At 33.9% G+C, this 20,189-nt stretch overlaps 1 protein-coding gene across 7 annotated transcripts in view; it reads left to right on the forward strand.

Annotated features, from left to right (window-relative positions):
• Window positions 1-20,189, forward strand: part of RFX3 (regulatory factor X3) — a 265,614-nt gene that overhangs the window by 145,318 nt on the left and 100,107 nt on the right. For all 7 annotated transcript variants that reach the window (XM_074330486.1, XM_074330488.1, XM_019730013.2 and 4 more), the window contains one exon: window positions 10,129-10,226. In XM_074330486.1, coding sequence (XP_074186587.1) covers window positions 10,129-10,226 — 98 coding nt within the window. The remainder of the gene's footprint in view (window positions 1-10,128; window positions 10,227-20,189) is intronic.

A 20,189-nucleotide genomic window follows, 5' to 3' on the forward strand; every position in this document is an offset into this window, starting at 1 on the left:
GACACTGGAAGCAAGTATGAATTTGCATCTAGGTATTCTCACCAGGGAATATGTTTAAAGTGTATGTTCTAATGGTCACTCTGGAGTTGCAAAAGTTAACTTTATGCAGAGATCTTCTGATATGCTTCTTACATTTCTTGATATTTTATGTTCTGTAGTGACATTTATTACTAGAAAGACTAGAGGAACTTCCTGCTCTGAAGACCTCTGCTAATACTGCAGGAAGATTGGTATACTTAGCTCATTTGTTTGTTCTGGTCACCTGAGTGTTCTTTAGTAAATTTCTTTCCCCAGAAATTATTACCTAGTTTAGTAGAATCTTAGTATTGGTCCTGCTGGGCCCCAAGGGAAATAATGTTTAAGACTGTGTTGTAATCATGATAAAAAATATTCCTCACCTGTAGGAGGTAGTTGTTATTTGGTTCCTTTTCACTCACAAAAAAAGGTTTAAACATTTTATGTAGTAATAGCCATCAAATTTGTCATTGAGAAATTATTCTAAACTAAATCTGTTCTGAGTCAGATTCCTGCTCCTAAAAACACTTCCCCTCTTGCCTTTGAAAAAATGCTTCACCTCTTCCAAGTAGCTTTTACTCTTTGATGCTAGTCAGATATTTTGGGGGAGATAGATGATAGGCAGTTAAGGATGATTTATTGAACTAATTCACTCCCAATTCATTTCCTTGTTTTTATGTGGTCAGAAGTGCAAGAGAGTGAGCCAGGACCTTACTTTCCACTACATTAGCCTTCATATGATTCTACTTGAAGTCCAAGTGCAACAGTGATAGTTACATTTTCCTAACAACTTTTAGTTGCCCATGGCAATCATATAGTTTTAGTAAATAATTCCTATAGCGCTCAAGTGTTGTGTTTAACTCTGGCCTGTTAAAGAAGCAGGCTTTGTGATGTTTACTGGATTTGAATGTGCTAGAAGCATCATTTATTTACTTAAAATCTACTACAAGAAAAGTGTATCCAAAAATCTGAGTGTTTCTGAAAGACAGAAGAAGCTGCATAGTTTATAAGTGAGAAAGTCAACTAACCTAGGGTCAGTAAGTGAATTTACAATGTAAGCAAAAAAATTCCGTTTTCTACATAAAATGATTTGTGTCATTTAAGTGAGCAATACTGTTTTCCATCAGTTCACATTCATCACATTCTTTGAAGAGGAAGGGCTACCATTCCTAGAAGATTAAACAGGAATTTTGTAGTTATCATTGAAGATCCCCGGAAGAACTTTGTAAATTAATGTTAAAGAGATAGGGAAACTTCTTGTTCTTTCTCAGTAAGCCCAATGAGAGAGAATTTAAGTAACATTTTTTCCAACCTGCCCTGTCACTTAACCATGCTCTTTGTTCACTGTGATTCTGTGATCACTAAGTCTAAACATTCTTTACCTGCAAATTACTTTGAACACTCAAAATATTTGTAGGGTTCTTTCTTGGAAAGATTTATTAAATAGCCTTGTGACATATAATTTATTTTTCTTAACCATGACTGAAAAAGATGGTTTGAAGTTTATGATTTCTATTTCCATAAACCATGCCTGTTGAGGAAATCCGTTTTTTCCTTATGCTTTCTCTTTTCTTGCATATTCCCTTCTAGCATAACCACCCCGTACTCTCTCAATTTTGGGGATTGAGAGGGATTGACTTACCTTTCCTCAATCCCTTCAGTTCCCTACAGTTTTACTAGTACAAAAATACTGAATGAATTCTGTTTCTTCTCTTTTCTCACAAAATGGCTTTTCTAATTAACTTTCTGCTGCTACTCTGGATGTTTTACTTCCCCACTGCCCTTTAATTAATAGCTATTCCAATGCGGACCCTTCTGTTTCACTTTTGGTCAGTCACATAGCAGCCTCTAACATATCCTGTGTTAGAGGATATTCTACTATCCCATGTTTTTAATCTGCTAAGAGCTCTCTCATATCTCTTGAGAATGAATCTATTAAAGCCATCTTTTTTTTTAAAGTTTATTGGGGTGACAATTGTTAGTAAAATTACATAGATTTTAGGTGTACAATTCTGTATTATATCATCTATAAATCCCATTGTGTGTTCACCACCCAGAGTCAGTTCTCCTTCCATCACCATATATTTGATCCCCCTTACCCATCTTAAAGCGATTTTTGACATTTCTCAGTACTAAGGTTTGACATGTTTGATGCCAACCAAATTGTGTAAGGAATGTTCTTGTATGAGAAAGGCAGTGAAGACCTTGACATAATAAAGATATTTTTACATAGAGAGTAGTATTGTTCTTAGCTGACTAATGAGCTTAACAATTATAAATGATTTCATTTACTATTGAAAAAGATTTCTGTTTTGAAGTCTGATTCATATGATTTTTCTTGAAGCACATCCAAAACAACATATTGTATAAATTTATCCTCAAAATATACTAATTGATTCTGTTGAACTAGCACATCTTTTGTGATATGTAATTTGTTTTGATATTTACTTCTTTTATAAATAATTATAAAAATGTACAAAAAGAAGCAAATGTACTTGTACTACTACATTTGAATAGTAATGAGAGGCACTTTCATTTAAATATGTATCAGTAAGAAAGTGTTAAGTTGCTTAATTCATCTAGTGTCTATGAATGTAAATACATTGTTGCATATATTTATATCTTTGGGATAAATTTTTTTCCTTCAGTTGACAGAGAAGATACATTTCTGGAACAGAATGTTATTAAGGTTAGACTTCATTATTGCCAACATTCTGATGTAATTCTAGGTAACCTTTTCGAAATTGGCCCAAGGTCATTTTCATTCATTGAACAGTTAATTATAGAAATTACTGATTATTTCTGCTAATTCCACCTTTACCCATCTTTTTTGAGTTCACATTTTCACCACTTTTTTGTTTATTAAAATTCAAAAGTGGTAAAAAATATTCGGTCATTCTCTTTGGAAACACATCAGAAAATTTATTTTGGGAAAGGTAATGAAATTAAGGAAATTAATTTCCTGTTTAGTTTATTTAAACATCTCCTTCCTCTCCCCTAAGGGCTTGGAAGGTGTGACAGTTTACAGATTTCACAAAGATGGGTGGAAAATACAGTCACTGGGAAATGCTGACAGGATGCGAGTTTCCCCTCTTTTGGCAATGCTAACCTGAATAGTTCCTTCATTAAAGAAAGGCAAATAAAATAAAAAATAAACTTACAGTAGATAACAGTTATATGTTTGAACAGAAATTAATGTTTAGCATAGCAACAATACCAAGTAATATTTGAACAAATTTGAATTATAGTTGTTTTAGGCTAGAGAAAAATAGCATATAACTTTATTTTAAAATTTCACCTTTGATCTTTAATGATACATTAAATAGCATTGAAAGTGATCACATCAGTTCACTTTGGAATAATTAGCATTCCTTGGTGGTTTCTTTATATTAAAAAAAATACTAGTACACTTATCCACATTAAGAAGATACTGACAAATTTTACAAGTATTCAGTGGGCATTTCCTTTGCTAGGTGCAGGACATTATTTAATTATTGAATATTTATTAAATATTTACAGTGTGTTTACACTATTGGGTCTGTGGGAATACACAAACAATATAAAAAATGTTGCTTTTCTCTGTGTGAACTCGGGCTAGGAGTAGGGGTGGGCTGGAATTCTGCCATTCTCATTTTCCATCCTGCGACTGGGTTTGCAAATCCTAGTAAGATTGGTTCTATAGACACAGATCTTTTCCTGGATCTGACTTTAATTTGAGGTAGAAGGAGAATTTCTATGGCTCTCCAATCCAGTTTTACCAATAATACAGCCCCACTGTCCGAAAAAAGGAAGGGAGGGAGCAAGAAAATCAAATAACAAACCTTCAAATAACAACTAAAAGACTTTCAAGGAGCTTAACTTACTGGTGAAATGAGGCATACAAACATAAGGTAGTTATTTTTCCTTTTTTCTTCTCTTTTTTTCTTTCCTTTTAAACCACCCCCTTTTTAAAAATTTCCTCCACTATCATTATACCCTTGAAAGAATACCTTCTGAAACTACAAACACTATGTGCATTTCCATTTCTTATCATCACTAAATTGTTTCAAGAGCTCTTTCAGCCCAGTTTCTAATGAAAATTGTGTTACCTCCAAAATATTATAGAATTCAATATTTGCACTATTTAGTTTGGTCTTCCATTTAATTTGTTTTGTCATTTCCTTAACTTGGTACATAATGCAAAGAATAATGCCCTATTTTTACATTGTACTGTAAAGTCGCAATGTGATCAAGGGACATATTTATATATTGCTGTCCTAGATGAGTGAGCCAGCACGTATCCAGGCTTCTTTTCCAAGATTCTTGACACTTTCTGAGTTTCATTTCTACTTTAATTATAGAATCTCATGATTTGAAGGAACCCTTGATGAACATTTATTGTGCATATGTATGGCTCAAAGCACATTAAATGAGATATAAAGGTGAAATTTACACAGATGTAGAAGACAATACTTTTATTTTGAAAGTATTTAATAATTTCAAGATGTATTATAATTACCACATATGCCTGTACCATGCTTTGTATCTATATTTAATAGTTTTGCATTCTCACAAAAATCCTTTATGATAGAGTAGATATGGTTTTTATTTTACACACAAGGAAATTATTACTTAAAGAAGTAAATCTGCTATCCCAATAAACAAACAGCAAGTATCAGCACAAAGACTTAAAATCTGTCTACTTCCAGATTAACTGATTTTGCCACTTCATATTAACTACCATGAAGTACTACCGTGTTTCCCTGAAAATAAGACCTAGCCGGACCATCAGCTCTAATGTATCTTTTGGAGCAAAAATTTATATAAGACCCGGTCTTATATTATGTTAAAATAAGACTGGGTGTTATGTTATGTTATGTTATGTTATGTTATGTTATGTTATGTTATGTTATGTTATGTTATGTTATATAAGACCCGGTCTTATATTAATTTTTTTCTCCAAAAGATGCATTAGAGCTGATGGTCCGGCTGTCTTATTTTCGGGGAAACACAGTACCAACTGAGAACATAAGTTAGTACTAAACTATGTGCTACCACCCGTATTAATGAGTCCTAGGAGAGCAAAAAGAAAAGAATAGTCTCTCGTGGGATAAAATAAGTTACAGAAGTCTTCTTAGGGAAACTAAATTTTTCATCAGGACTAGAAGGAAATTCGTGGATTTGTGTTGGTTGATGAGAGAATTTATGTAGGAAAAACATGAGCTATGAGAAGGTAGCAAGAATGTGCAAAATTTTAATGGGTGATTATAAAGGAGCAGAGAAGCTGTGTTTAAAAATACCCATCAGGGTTTAGATAGTATTAATAAGATTTTGTATCCTAGTCTGAGTTATTTTTTCATCTCAAGTGTGATAGGGAGGCATTTAAGAATTTAAAAAGAGGAGTTATATTATGAAAAGGAAGTGAATATTCTTTAAATGCTGACTTCCACCATTTAATCTGTCTGCTATTTGTATCTTTTCACAGATGTCTTTTGTTAGATTGAAGGTTTCCTTCTATCTTTAGTCTACTGACAGTTTGTTTTGTTATTTATTATACCATGAATGGATTTGAATTGTGTCAAATGCTTTAACTGTGTGTATTGATCATATTGTTTTCCTTCCTGTAAATTTGATGGACTACATTTATGGTGGACTGCATTAATATTTTTAAATATTAAACATGACATTACATTCTTGGCTAAACCCCATCTGATTATGATGTATTGTCCTAAAAATATATTGCTAAATTATATATATAGTTCCCTTGAACAACACGGGTTTGAACTTCACAGGTCCACTTATACGTGGATTTTTTTTTCCCCTATAAATATACCGTCACCCCTCTGTATCCTTTAGGTTTCCGCAGTCACGGATTCAACCAACTATGTATCAGAAACAGTATTTTCCATCCATGGTGGGAATTCACCGATGCAGAGGGCCAACTGTATTGTTCTATGCCATTTTATACAAGGGACTTGAGCATCCTCAGATTTGGGTATCTGCAGGGGGTCCTGAAACCAATCCCGCTCAAATACCCAGGGAGGACTGTATTTGGTAAAGACATTTACGTTTATGTTTAGGAGAGAAATTATTCTGTAGTCGTCTTTTGTTGTAATGTCTTTTCTGGTTTTGAGGCTAGCCTCATAAAAACATTTAGATGTTCCCTTCTTCTCTATTTATGAAAACATTTGTGTTACACTGCCTTTATTTTAACTTCCTGAAATGTTTGATAGAATTCACCGGTGAAGCCATCTGATCCTGGAGTTTTGTCTGTGGGAATGTATTCAATTTCATATATATGTATGTATACATATATATATATGAAAAAAATTTTTGTTTACTGTTTTTTGCCAGTTGGGTAATTTGTACCTTTTAAGGAGTATTCATTTAATCTAAGGAGTTGAATTTGTTGGCACTAAATTATCTTTATTATTCATTTTTTTGTCTTTAGGATGTGTTTCATCTTTCATTCTTGGTATTCATAATTTTTCCTCCTTTTTCTCCTACCGTATTTCCCTGAAAATAAGACCTAGCCGGACAATCAGCTCCAATGTGTCTTTTGGAGCAAAAATTAATATATTATACCCAGTCTTAGAGTAAAATAAGACTGGGTCTTATATTAATTTTTGCTCCAAAAGACGCATTAAAGCTGATTGTCCGGCTAGGTTTTATTTTGGGGAAAACACGGTAAGGCTACCTTAATGTTTATCATTTCATTGATTTTTTCTGTTATTTTTCAGATGTCTATTTCATTGGCCTTTGCTCCTTATTTCCTTTTTCCTACTTTATGTTTAATTTGTTTTTCATTTTCCAGCTTCTTAAAGTTGAAACTTTAGATATATTGTATTGTGTTTTTCTCCCTCTAACATAAATATTTAAAACTATAAATTTCCCTCTATGCATGGCTCTAACTGCACTCCACAAATTTTGATATATATTTGTATTTTCAGTATCACGTAATTTAAGATTTTTTTAATTTCCATTGTGATTTCTTCTATGAATGATAGATGATATTAAAGTGTATTCATTATATAAATATTTGAGGATTTGGCGGATATCTCTTTATCTTTGATTTTGATTTAAGATCTTAAGTCTATTTATAATAGCTGTTTTAAAGTTTCTGCCTGCTACTTCATATCTTTCATTTCTGTATCTTTTTTTATTGATTAATTTTTCTCCTAGTTATAGATCACATTTTCTGCTTCACATGTCTAATAACTTTTTATTGAGTGCTGGACATGATTCTTACAGTTTTGTGTGTCTGGAGTTTGCTGTCTTTCTTTAAAAGTGTTAAAGTTTATTTTGTACAGGCAGTTAAGTTACTCATGGATCAGCTTGATCTTTTTCAAGGCTTCTTTTTTAACTTTGTTAGGGTGGACCTAACGTAGTCTACTCTAGAGCTAGTTTAGTCAGCCATACTCCTAACACTTTACCCTTCTGGTATTTTTACAGAATGCTCTAGGTGTTCATTAAGGTCATATAATAGTGGCTGGTCAGAGTTTGAAGATCTCTGGGCCCAACACACGTACAGCTTAGTATTCAGCATCAGACTCACGGAGATCTCCATGAATATTTCTGGATCTGCTTCTATGCTTAATGCTGTCTCTGATTCAGCCCCCAAATTTCAGCTGCCTAAGCCTCCCCAATTCTAATATCTGTCTCCTCACCTCAGGGAGCTCATGATGCTCTACTTGCTTTCTCCCTTCTTGCTTTGCAGTCTGGAAAGTGATTCCATGTCAAAAGCCAGCATCATTGTTACGGTTACCTTGTTTGTTTCTCTTCTGTTACGGATCACAATCTTATGATGCCTTTGTGAATGACTGAAAACATTGTTTTACATATATTGTTCAGCTTTCCACTTGTTTGGTGTGGCGAGTGCATTCCCGTAGTATTTATGCCATCATGGCCAGAAGTGGATGTCCTTCCATATATTGATTTATATATTTTATGCATTATGTGCATAATATAGAAACTCATTTTCATTTTAAAAATATAAGAGCGATATAAATCTGCAGAATAAAAGGTGCCAGTCACCTCACTTCTCCCATCTCATATCATGTAACGCAACAAAGTAACCATTTCAGAAGTTTGATGTGCATCCTTCTATTCTCCTTTATATACTTAATACATTTACACACACGTGAACATATATGCAGATACATACATATTTTTAAGCATAAGTCAGATCACATTATAAATATTGTTCTATAGCATACTTTTTCACTAGATAACGTCTTAGAGATCTTGCTGTTTAAATACATATCAATCTTACTTTTTACTCTTTTAACATCAGTCATATGTTCTACAGCCATATATTACTATATTTAATCACTCTACTTTTGACAGTCATTAAGGTTTTCCCTTCTAATTCTTTGTGCTTATAAACTGTATTATTTAATAGTATTGTACAGCAACTGTTTGGATATTAAATATTTCTGTAGAGGAAATCACAAAGGTATCAAATATTATGCCTATTTATAAATTGCCTTCCTAAACAGTTTTTACATATTTATGTTACTCCTTATTAATAGGAGGCAGGATCTCTGAAGAAATAATTGATTCCGGATCTAGGACAGGAAATATAAGAGATAAGTCTGGGACATCTTATCATAGCAGAAAGCAGAGGAGTTAAGAAAGATTACTGTGGTCATGTCAAAAAATACAGGATCTAGTTTGAAAGGATTACCATTTGTCAAAGATGGAACAATTTTGGGAAGAAAAAAGACTGATATGATTGAAAAACATTAAATATGTTCAAAAGCCAAGAATCATAAGGATACAAAGCAAACAAGCCAAGCTAAAAACCACACTGTTCACCTTGGGAGGGAGCTAGGAGACAAAAATCATTATTCTGAGTACTGGTAAGGAAAGAATCATGTATTTGTCCTGTTCTTACTGTGCAAACCTTATTTCAAAGTAACCAAATAATTAATAAGAGGAATTTCTTTTAGAAGTCTACTAATAAATGACAGAAGTATATAACAGAATTAGATTATCCAAGTTTGCAACCTTTAATAATTGAAATACTGTCTCTAGGAAATGGTCATCATTGGCTACTAATATCTCAGCTATAACATGGATAGGAACATTGTGGTAACTGGTCCAGCTGACAGCAACTGACCCCATAATCATATAATGATACTGATTATATGTATCATTGCAGAAACAAAGACAACCAGTTGTTACATGGCAACTGATATGACGCAAGAGGAAGTACACAGTTTTTCAAAATTTGAACCTGTTCAAGGCCCCTGATCTAACTTCAGTTTATAGGACATACAAGAGATAGAAGAACTTATTAAAAGACATATCAGGGATGCTATCAGCCAAATCTAGAATTCCAGAAATTCTACAAGATAAATGATCTATTCTTCAATAAGTAATAGTTAAGAAATAAAAAGATTGGGAAACTGTTAGAGATTAAAAGCAAATATGGAAATACCACCCAAATGTAATATATAGACATTGTTTGGATCCTGATTTGCACAAACCAATTGTAAAAAAAACTTTGGAATAATCAGAGAAATTTAAAAAATGACTGGGTTTTAGATGACATTAAGGAATTGTTAATATTTTATATGTGATATTAATATTGTGTTCATGTTAAAAATAGTTCTTATCTCTTAGAAACAAAATGAAATATTTACCAGTGAAATGATATAATCTCTGTACTTGCTTTTAAATAATCCTGTCAGGGGTTAAAAGGGAAGGTCTGGTGACAATTATTTATCTTGGATGATGAATCTATGAGGTGTATTATAGTATTAATTCTACGTATGAGTGTTTGAAATTTTCCATCATGAATTTTTTAATTAAAAATAAATTTAGCTATCATAAACCAGAGGAAGAGGATTTCATAAATCATCAGTATAAGTGAGGAACTTTCAGACTTTTCAGCCTAAACATTTGAAGCATGTATATACATATATACCCACAGAAATGTCATAGAATTTATCCAGCATAATTGCTATAGTTTACTTTGACCCAACATGCATTCATCTTGAGGAAGTTAAGGGTCACCTCCTAAGCCGCTCTCACATTTATCAATACCCTAGAGAAATCTTTGAGGTAAATCTAACGCTGTGTGTTCTTTCATATCTACCTCTCACCAAGGCCCTCCTGTTTGTTTTGCAGGTACAGCAGGTACAGACTGTGCAACAGGTACAACATGTCTATCCAGCTCAGGTGCAGTATGTGGAAGGAAGCGATACTGTCTATACCAATGGAGCAATGTAAGTTTATATATGGGAGTCTTTTTTAATTCTCCCTCCTGAAGCCAGAGATCTTCTATTGGAGCAGTTTCCATGGTGCATCCAGTCCAGCCATGCTCCCTCTGCTATATGTCAGCTTATAAGATTTTTCTCCAATAAGGCTTATTTTGTATTTGCAACACACGGTGCTAGTGATTTGCACAATGTAGAAAAAGAACTGATATGTCATTGGTCTTTATGTGTCTATGTGAATATGTATCAATCTTTTGTGTATGATTGTGTATGTGTGTATGAATATATACACACAAAATCCAAGTATAATAAAATATATGTGGAAAATCTTGATTAGTTTAGGAACACTTCAGTTGTCTCTTGCATAGTTCAAAGGGGAAAGTTTCCAGAAATTTTTTTAATGCATTTTTGAAAGAGGAAAACATATATTTGAAATGTGATTATCTCATTTTTGCAACACTGGACTGGTAGGAGTAAGTGTCCTAAAATGACTGTTCTGTATAAATAATCTATTTGAAATTCAAGTACAAAAAAAATCTGAAATTTAGAACATTGTCTTTTGGCCATGAGACAAGTACACTGTGGCAGCACCATTAGCTCAGGACCCTTCCGTGTGTGTGGTTCCTGAGATCTTTTACCTGTTATTATACACATGGGCCTTCCTGTCTGGTCCTTACAAAAGCCAGGCTTCCAAAGCACTGTTGAATATTGAGGATCCTATTGTTAATGTGGACATTTGATTTGTATTTTAAATATCAAAGATTATTAAATAATAATAATTTTTTTTTAATTTTTATAAAAAGAAAACCTCTTTTTTCACCTTTTCTCTTCTTGCTGTTTGGAGTATATATTCTGATTATATATATGTGTGTGTGTATATATACACACACATATAGATATATGTATACACATTTTAAGAAAGGAAAAACTATATTAAAATTGTAATACTCAGTATATACCAATAACAAAAGATGAATACAAGTCACATTTGACTTCTACAATTACAAGAGGTGCTCAAAGTGTCTAGACACTCCTGATTACAGTGAACTACTGCTTGAGCAATGCTGACTGAAGTGTTAACATCTCTTAAAATGTGTATACATTTTTTTGGCACCCCTGGTATATATGCAGAAGCTTTCCCAGAAACCTCCAGCTCCATTTTGCTTTCATCTCATTGGCCATAACTGTGTTACCTAATAATCCTTAGCTGCCCAGGAATCTTGGAATGTGAGTTTGTAGCTTTCAAGTCTGTATGCTACAAGGTGGCAAGGAAAAAGGGCAGTTGGAATGGGTGTTGAGAGAGTTAACTCAACAGTATCTAGCACAGCCATTTATCATTAGTCCAAGGTAGGATGGAGAGATTACTAGTGTGTGACTTTGTGAAAGTTACAGAACCTGCTTTTTCATCTATGAAATGAATATAGTTAGCTTATCAAAAGTGTTTTGTGTAGCATCAGGGAAATAGTAAACACTCGATAAACATTAGTTATTGCTATAAAGTTATGTGCTATACTTATATTTTTTAAAATATTTTTTTCTTTCCTATTCATGACTCTAAATTCTGTGTTATTGCCTTGTGCATTTTTAAACTACCCCACCACTGATCTTAGGGTCTTCCACATAACAGATAAATGTGTGATCAGTGAATCAATACGTTCACAAAACCTGAGGAAAACAGCATCTCTAAAATTGAGTCTTTAAAATTATATGGCCCATTTAAGTGCAGAAATGATTAAAAGTAAATATCTCATGCCAACCTGTACTTTCTATGGCCCGTTAGTTCAGTTGGTTAGATCATGACTAATGAGGACTAGGTCATGAGTTCATTTTTCACAAAGTCCAATTAGCTTTGATCTGGTCTGTATCGGCCCAGATTGTGTCTCAGCTCCCGCCAATAATACAATAAATGTGTACCCTTGGTCAAGGGAAAGATGATGCATCTTTAAAAACCTTTCATTACTATCAAGTGTAATTTTTGACTAAAGATTCTGTAGCATCATTTTCAGATTCACTAAAGAAACATTGTGTTGCCATAAGTTATCCTCAACATTTTTGTAGCTGGAGGACTATGACTTTTTTTTCTCAAATGTAACCAAAATAAATTTTTTCAGCATAAGCCATTCCAATTTTTCTTTAATTTTGTAGTGCTGACATTTGACTATGTACAATTTTTGTCTCTAATGTTCGTTTTAAGTTTTTTTTTTATGCTCTTTTTATTTGATACACTTCCATGGGTGTTAGTTAGGAAAGGGTATTCCATATTCTTCTATCCCACCGCACTGAATTAATAGCTAGCTAGTGCTCTAGCCCTGACCTGGGTCACAGATTCCCACTTCTGTGTGATAAATGCCTTATGCTGGTGATACACCCAGAAGATAGGGACACCAATTTTTATCATGAACTTTCAAGCACCCAATATATGTCCTTACAGCCCTACTTAGTAAGTACTGGGTCACTGATGCCTGTCACCAGCATGCCCATGCTGAGTAGCCATAATGCACGGGGTCTCACTCAAGAGATGATAATAGCCCTCACAGAGATGTGTCAATGTGTAATCACTACAGTTTGTTGATAGGAAAGTGTTTACCTGGTTCTTGCTCTGCATATGGACGTTCATTGCCAGCATGACAGGCTTAACAGTGTGAGTGCGTGTGTGGGCATATATTGAAATGAACAATTGAGACTGCTTTCCAGCGCTGTGAGTTGGAATAGAATAGCTCTTTACTCAAGGGAGAGGTAGCTTAATTCACTTTTGCTCCAGTTTATTTTATCATTGCCGCTCTAGTCACCCAGACTGCACCATCGGTATATTTTCTTGCAATAGTTTTTCCAAGAAGATTCTTTTCAAAGTTTGGATCATAGCCTTATTCATTCCTGCAGATTCTTTCAATTTGTGATCTCTCATCATTTTGAGTACTACAATTAAACAAGCTGAGAAACATTTCATATCATAGAGAGAGAGTCCGATCCAATTGAAATTTTTTGATGTAGCTAAGAAAAAAATATTTCTCCCCTTTTCCCCCAATAACTCAGTCATGTTACTCAAGATAGAAATAAAGACATCATGTTATATCATGGCCAAATTAAGAAATCCTAAGTTTTATTTAATTTTAAATGATTTTTTTTTTTTTTGGTATCAAAAATGAGATACCAAAAAAGCTTTAAAGAGTAGTTTTTTTCAACTACTCTTTGAAGCTTATCTACTGTTGAGAGATGATCAATGTTTTAAAATGCCCAAGTGTTCATTGTATGGATAACTTTTATAAGACTTGACCGGTAGAAAGCCTTCTTTTTGTTTGGATTAAAGATTTCTCATCAACCCCAATACAGAATTTATCAAACTGTGTTTCACAAAATGTTGGTACCTAAAAGAGTTCTGTGGTACATAAGCAGGGAAATACTGCATGAAGATACTTCTTTTGATGATGCTAAATTCCTATTGTTAGGCTTTTAGAGGCTCTGAGTAGTCCTATAGGAAAGCAACATAGTGTTTTAAAAACTAAACCACAGAAAACTTTTATCTGAATAATATCTAATAGCATCAAATGGCATACTTTGAGAGGTGGTACATTATTTAATATATTGACATTGAAAAGATTTATTCAAAATTCATAAGCATGTGTATAGGACTCCTGTTTTTAAAATAGTCAGTGCTTGAAGATCATATAGTTAGTGCATTTTCTGAAGCCATCCAATTATTTTTTTCTATACACTTTGAAAAGTATTAATAAGGAACCTGAAAGGTGATAGTCTTCAAGTTCATTTTTCGTCTTTTAGTGAAATAGTGAATTTCAAGATTTGCAGGTAAAATCATTCTTTCTTATTAAAATGCTCTCTGCTTAGAAGAAATGGTCTTATGGAATTTCTGTAATTGAGAGGGAAAGGATGCTATTTTCATTTATGCTTCTACTGATATGCACATTCAAATTGAGGTAGGGTCTGGTTTGTCATGTCATGTCATGAGCTCTTTTAAGAAGTAAATGGCTAGTTACTTGGGAGCTCTTAGAGAGAGAACTGCCTTTTTGTGGAGAAGAGCACCAATGTCTCTGCAATTAGAGAGGGGCCATTTCATTCATCACATAACAATTTCCATCTCTCCAAATATTGAAGACTTACAAATATGGCTTCTCAGAATGTCAGAGTTAGGAAGTTCATGGAGAGCATTTATTCCAATCCTTCGACTTTACAGACACATAATTGAGAAAAATTACTTATAATATGAGCAGTGCAATAATATGACTGGCTAGTTAGTGTCTTGAGTTCAGATTTTCTTATCCTTAATGAACGGTGCTTTACAGTGATCTGCAGACGATGGTCTTCTGATCCTGATTTATTTGGGCAGTTGGGGAGAAGGGTTGGCCAGTTACAAAAAAAATTTTTATTAATAGTAAATTTTATATGTTATACTATTGCATTATTATATATATAATTGTAGATAGATAATAAATCTAGTGACTTTTTTATGGTTGATGACTCTTTAAGAGCCTTTTGTCATTTGTATGAATCTCTTTTCATGTGTGTTTTTTTTAAATCTTGTGTTATATTTTTATGGTTTTATTTTGTGACTACAGAATATTCTTTGGATATTCATAACATATTTAGAAAAGTCCATATTTAACATCAGATGTTTTAGTTAAATAGCTTTTAAGAGAAAAAGCTATTCTTTGACTGCCCTGTCTATCTACCTTTTTATTATATTCCATTAGTAGAATTAAATGATGCATATTAATGGCAGTTTTTTTCTGTGATATTTTCATAACCTGTATCTTGACATCCAGAATAGTTCTACAAGATCCACTTCGGAGAGTTTAGACACTTAGTTTTTCTCCTCCTTTTTCCTCCCTCTGTTTTTTAAGAAAGGAGGAAATGAAAGAATCTATGTATGCTTCTTTAGGTTTAGAACCACGTTGTGTTATTAATTTTTTTTAAATGAACTTCAGAGACCCATGTTCACCTACCAGTGGGACTGTATTTTTCCCACTGACTACACTATAATCTCAGGCAAATAATAATACTTGCACCTAGATTTCCTAATCTGGAAAATGGGGATTAATAGTTGAAAGCATTACTTAATAACCAGGTCTTGTATTGTCTGAAAAAGTCTATTCACTTTTAGCATAGTTACTCTTATAAAGCTAACTACAAAAGTAAAACGTGATACAAATCTCTGCTTGAACACAGGTTTGGAAGCTAGAGTGAGAAATCTTTGTTGGGGGGAGGGTGGTATATATTTGAAAAGGCTTGAAATCACGATATTGTGTCTCATGGAGACTAAAGTCTTTTAGAATGTGAGTATAACCTAGCTATATACAGTCTAAAGCTGATTCATGAAGCCTGGGCTTAGCAATAACCAGAATGTTCTAGAGAGGACAGTAACAACAAATCTTAGTCTGGCCCTCAAAAGGAGTCAGACTAGCGGAGTCCCACCTCCCAGCAAATGCTCCAAGGCCCCAAACTGCTTTTAGGTCAGCAGTGTGTTTGACTTGGGCCTGGGGCATACCACCTATTTATCTGGTACCGTGTTTGACCTCAGTAACGTACATACAGGCTATAACTGCTTTCATCCATTTTTGCAAGTCCCACTGGATAGTATATCCACCTCTAGCAAGGGCCTGATTTCTCTCTTCCTCTTTATAGTAAAACCCCAGACTGACCACATGTTCTTCAGCCTCTTCCAAGTTCTTCACATTATAATGAATTGGCTCTGTGATGGTCATTGGTGATCTTCTGTTGTTAAATATAACAGACATTCTTCTAGATTAAATTTTCTTAATCTCTAACAGTCAACCAGCCAGCTAATCTATGCTTGACTCACTATCTTCTTTTGTCTCTTCTGACTATATTCTTCTGTTTCCTTCATAATTTACTGGGTCCTCCTCAGTCATATTATTGGCCAAATAGTTTTTCTATGGCCTAAGGTCTGTGTACGTTTCCCTTCGATTGTCAAACAGAGACCACATTTCTTCTACAATACTTATGACTATGTGTTATTCTCATGACTATTTTTAACTTATCTAACATTTGTCTTTCCCCCACTAGAATGTACAATTCATGTAGGCAGGTACCTTGTTTGTTTGTTCCCATTCTCTCTCTCATACCTAGAACAACTGTACATGATAGGTGCTCAATGTATATTTGTTGAATGAATTAAATAAAAAATAGCATTTAATGAGAGGTGAGACAGGAGCAGGCTACTTGGTAGTTTTAAATACACAGGGAAAAATGAATGGAACTGAAATGAGATGCTGATAACCATAGTATTGATTCCACATTTCTGTTTGGGTTTTTTGTGTTTTTTTTTGTACAAAAGTTTTTTGGGCTTATGACAAAAAAACAACAACATGTATATGGTTGCTCGGTTTTTCTTTTATTTTTTCAAGTATACAGTACAGTATTATTAACTATAATCACTATGCTGTACATTAGATCCCCAGAACTTATTTGCCATATAACTGAAGATTTGTACCCTTTGCCAACATTCCCTCATTACTCCCACCACCAGCCCCTGGCAACCACCATTCTACTCTGTTTCTGTGAGTTTGATTTTTTTATTTACAACACGTAAGTGAGATCATATGTACTTGTTTTTCTCTGTCTGACTTATTTCACTTAGTGTAATGCCCTCAAGATTCATCCATGCTGTTGCAAATGGCTGACCAACATTTCATTGTGTGTGTGTGTGTGTGTGTGTGTGTGTGTATACATACATATATGGCACATTTTCTTTATCCATTCATCTTTCGATGGATATATAGGATGTTTCCATGTCTTGGCTGTTGTCAATAATGCTGCAATGAACATGGGGATAAATATATCTTTTTGAGATAGTGATTTCATTACCTTCAGGTATATACCCAGAAGTTGGATTGCTGGATTATATGGTAGTTCTAAAACAGATACATGGACCAGTGGAACAGAATAAGGAGCCCAGAAATAAGCTCACACATACATGGCCAACTAATCTTTGACAAGGACACCAGGAATACACAAAGGGGAAAGATTAGTCTCTTCAATAAATGGTGTTGGGTAAACTGGCTATTCACATACAAAACAGTGACATTGGACCCCTATCTCACACCACTCACCAAGAATTAACTCAAAATAGAGTAAAGATTTCAATGTAAGACCTAAAATTGTAAAACTCCTGGATGAAAACATAAGTGATAAGCTCCTTGACATTGGTCTTGGCAATGATTTTTTTTTTCTTCATATGACAGCAAAAGCATAGGGAACAGAAGCAAAAATGTACAAAAGGGGGTACATCACACTAAAAAGCTTGTGCATAACGATGGAAACCATCAGCAAAAGGAAAAGACAACCTATGGAATGGGGGAAAATATTTGCAAATCATATATCTGATAAGGGTTAATATCCAAAATATATAAATAATTCACACAGCTCAATAGCAAAAAAAGCAAATAATCTGATTTTAAATTGGGCAAAGGGCTTGAATAGACATTTTTCAAAGGAGGCATACAGATGGCTAACAGATACATGAAAAGATGCTGAACATCCTAATTGTCAAGGAACTGCAAATCAAAACCACAATGAGATATCACCTCCCACCAGTTCTGATGTCTATTATCAAAAAGACAAGAGAAGAGATAAGTGTTGGTGAAGATGTGGAGAAAAAGTGACCCTTGTGCACTACTGGTGGGGATGTAAATTGGTTTAGGGAAAACCATATGGAAATTCCTCAAAAATATTAAAAATAGAGCTATCATGTGATCCAGCTCAATTTTTCTTAATTGCAAATTTTGAACAGTTACTCTGGGTCAAAATCATTTTGATCCATTTCTCCCAAAGTGGATTTAAGCTCATATCCAATTTCCTGACTTCTGTTGTCAGGGCAAATGACCTGTACGTGTACTTATTTAGGATATCCTTTTGGTATGCTTCAAAAACTATTAAAGCAGTGCTGTCATGGATAGCTGCCCCAGAATATAAAACTCCTTTACCTGAGTAGACTTTGATGTTTTAAAAAACTGAAATAGACTAAAATAACTAATAGTTGTGAAACACCCTTTTTTTCTTCATACCTGTGAAAGTTGGGCTTCCCATTTTCAGTATCCTCCAGTACCCTGGTTCTGGAGGTCTGTTAGACCAGGAGTATTAGCATCACCTGAGAACTTGTTAGAAATGCCCTCTTTTGGTCCCTAGCCTGGTGCTACCGAATCAGGAACTTTGGGGATGAGGCTAGCAATTAATCAGTTATGTATCAATGACATTTTGGACAGTACATAGTACATATTGTGACACTGACAACTGGAGAAGAACATGAGGTACTGGGAGAGGAGGGGAAGAAGATGATTAAGGAGTTTAGAAGCAAGACATCAAGTAAAGGTTAAGGAACTGGGATCTCTTTAGAACAATAATGCTACTTGAATATTTAGTTTTTACCTCCCTTTTAAACCTCATTTCTTTCTAATATCCTTCTCATTCGATATAGCCAGCCCTTCTAGACTTCTAATTTCTTCCTAAATACCAGGATCTTTCTTGTGTTGTGGGTTTTGTACATGCTGTACTCTCTTCCTGATCTATGTTTTCTTCCTGTATTCCATAGAGCTGACTGCTTTTCATCATTTAGTTTCTACCTTAATATCTCTTTTTTTAGGGATAGCATTCTGGACTAGCCTATCTAGTATGACCCTTCCATTTGTTACACTTTAATATTCTATTTTTCTCTGTCATACACTAAAGAAAATTTCTAATTATCTTATTTTCCTTCTTATTTTTGACCATCTGTTGCTTATGTTATGTAGCCCTTATGACAGTAGAGGTTATGTCTGTTTTGTTCCTTTTATTCTAGGTGTCAGAATAAATGCTCAGTAAATATTTGTTAAAGGAATGACTATAAATTAGCCTGAAAACAAAGCATTATACAAATGTAAGCTATTATAGTGACCAACGTTACTATATTGTAGCTTCATAATAAATTTTATGGTATAAAATTTGCAAGATATTTTATTTCCATAATTTTCCATTTTCATGCCATTGCTTGATTTTATCATTGACTAGCTTATTGGTGGGAGAATATTCAAGACCTGGGTGAAATACAAGACACATAATTTAGAGATATTATATATGTGGAATTGTGGATAGTTAAAGAAAACGGAAAAATTAATGATAGCTGAGTAAAGTGATATAATTATCCTACTGAACAAGCAAGCAGGGAATATTCAGTCATGTTTATCCAAGGTATATGCTAAGGTATGATGGGATGCAAACAGCACTAATTTTCTGAATTCAATGGATCAGAGTCCTGACATTTACATAGAACCTTAAAATAGAGTCAGGTATGAAGAAGCTCCTGTCAGCAAGTATGCACATATCTACGTGCTTACATTCATTACTGGGTACATATGCAGAACAATAGAAAGGTTTATTTTCTGCTGTAGAAATAATATGACATTATTTTCATAACAATCTGTGGCAATCAATGAAGAACAAACAAAAGGAACACAGCAGCATCTTTCAAATGTGCACAGAATTGCTTGGGAATTGAGCTGTTTCAGGAATGTACTGTCTAGAAATAGTTGCTTTCAATCTGATATACCAAATATTGAGTTATTTTCTCAAACATAGGTTTTGGAAATTTCTGAGGAAAATAGTGTGCAAGTAATAACTCGTATTCATTTTACAATATGAAAGATAAACGAATCTGAGGTAGCAGAATTAAAGGGTCATTATTTCTGCTACCTAAGAAAGAACTGCTTGTTTTTGCTGTTGGTGCTGCTGCTTCTATTTTTTAAACATAAATTCTTCAGCATTTATTCAGGAGCTTTTAGAGCATTTAGACACAGAAAAGACCTTTTGGAGTTATCTGTGCAAAACTCTGGCTCTGGCTTCAGAAGGAATAGGTTAATGCTTATCTTCGTACGTTTAAAGAGCAATGGCTAAGAATATTGTGGTTTGCCTCTATTACCCAATCCAATGTTTAAAATCTCCTCTATTTCTTATGGTAAGTGTACC

The sequence above is a fragment of the Rhinolophus sinicus genome, linkage group LG04, assembly GCF_036562045.2.
Source record: "Rhinolophus sinicus isolate RSC01 linkage group LG04, ASM3656204v1, whole genome shotgun sequence".
Lineage (NCBI taxonomy): Eukaryota > Metazoa > Chordata > Mammalia > Chiroptera > Rhinolophidae > Rhinolophus > Rhinolophus sinicus.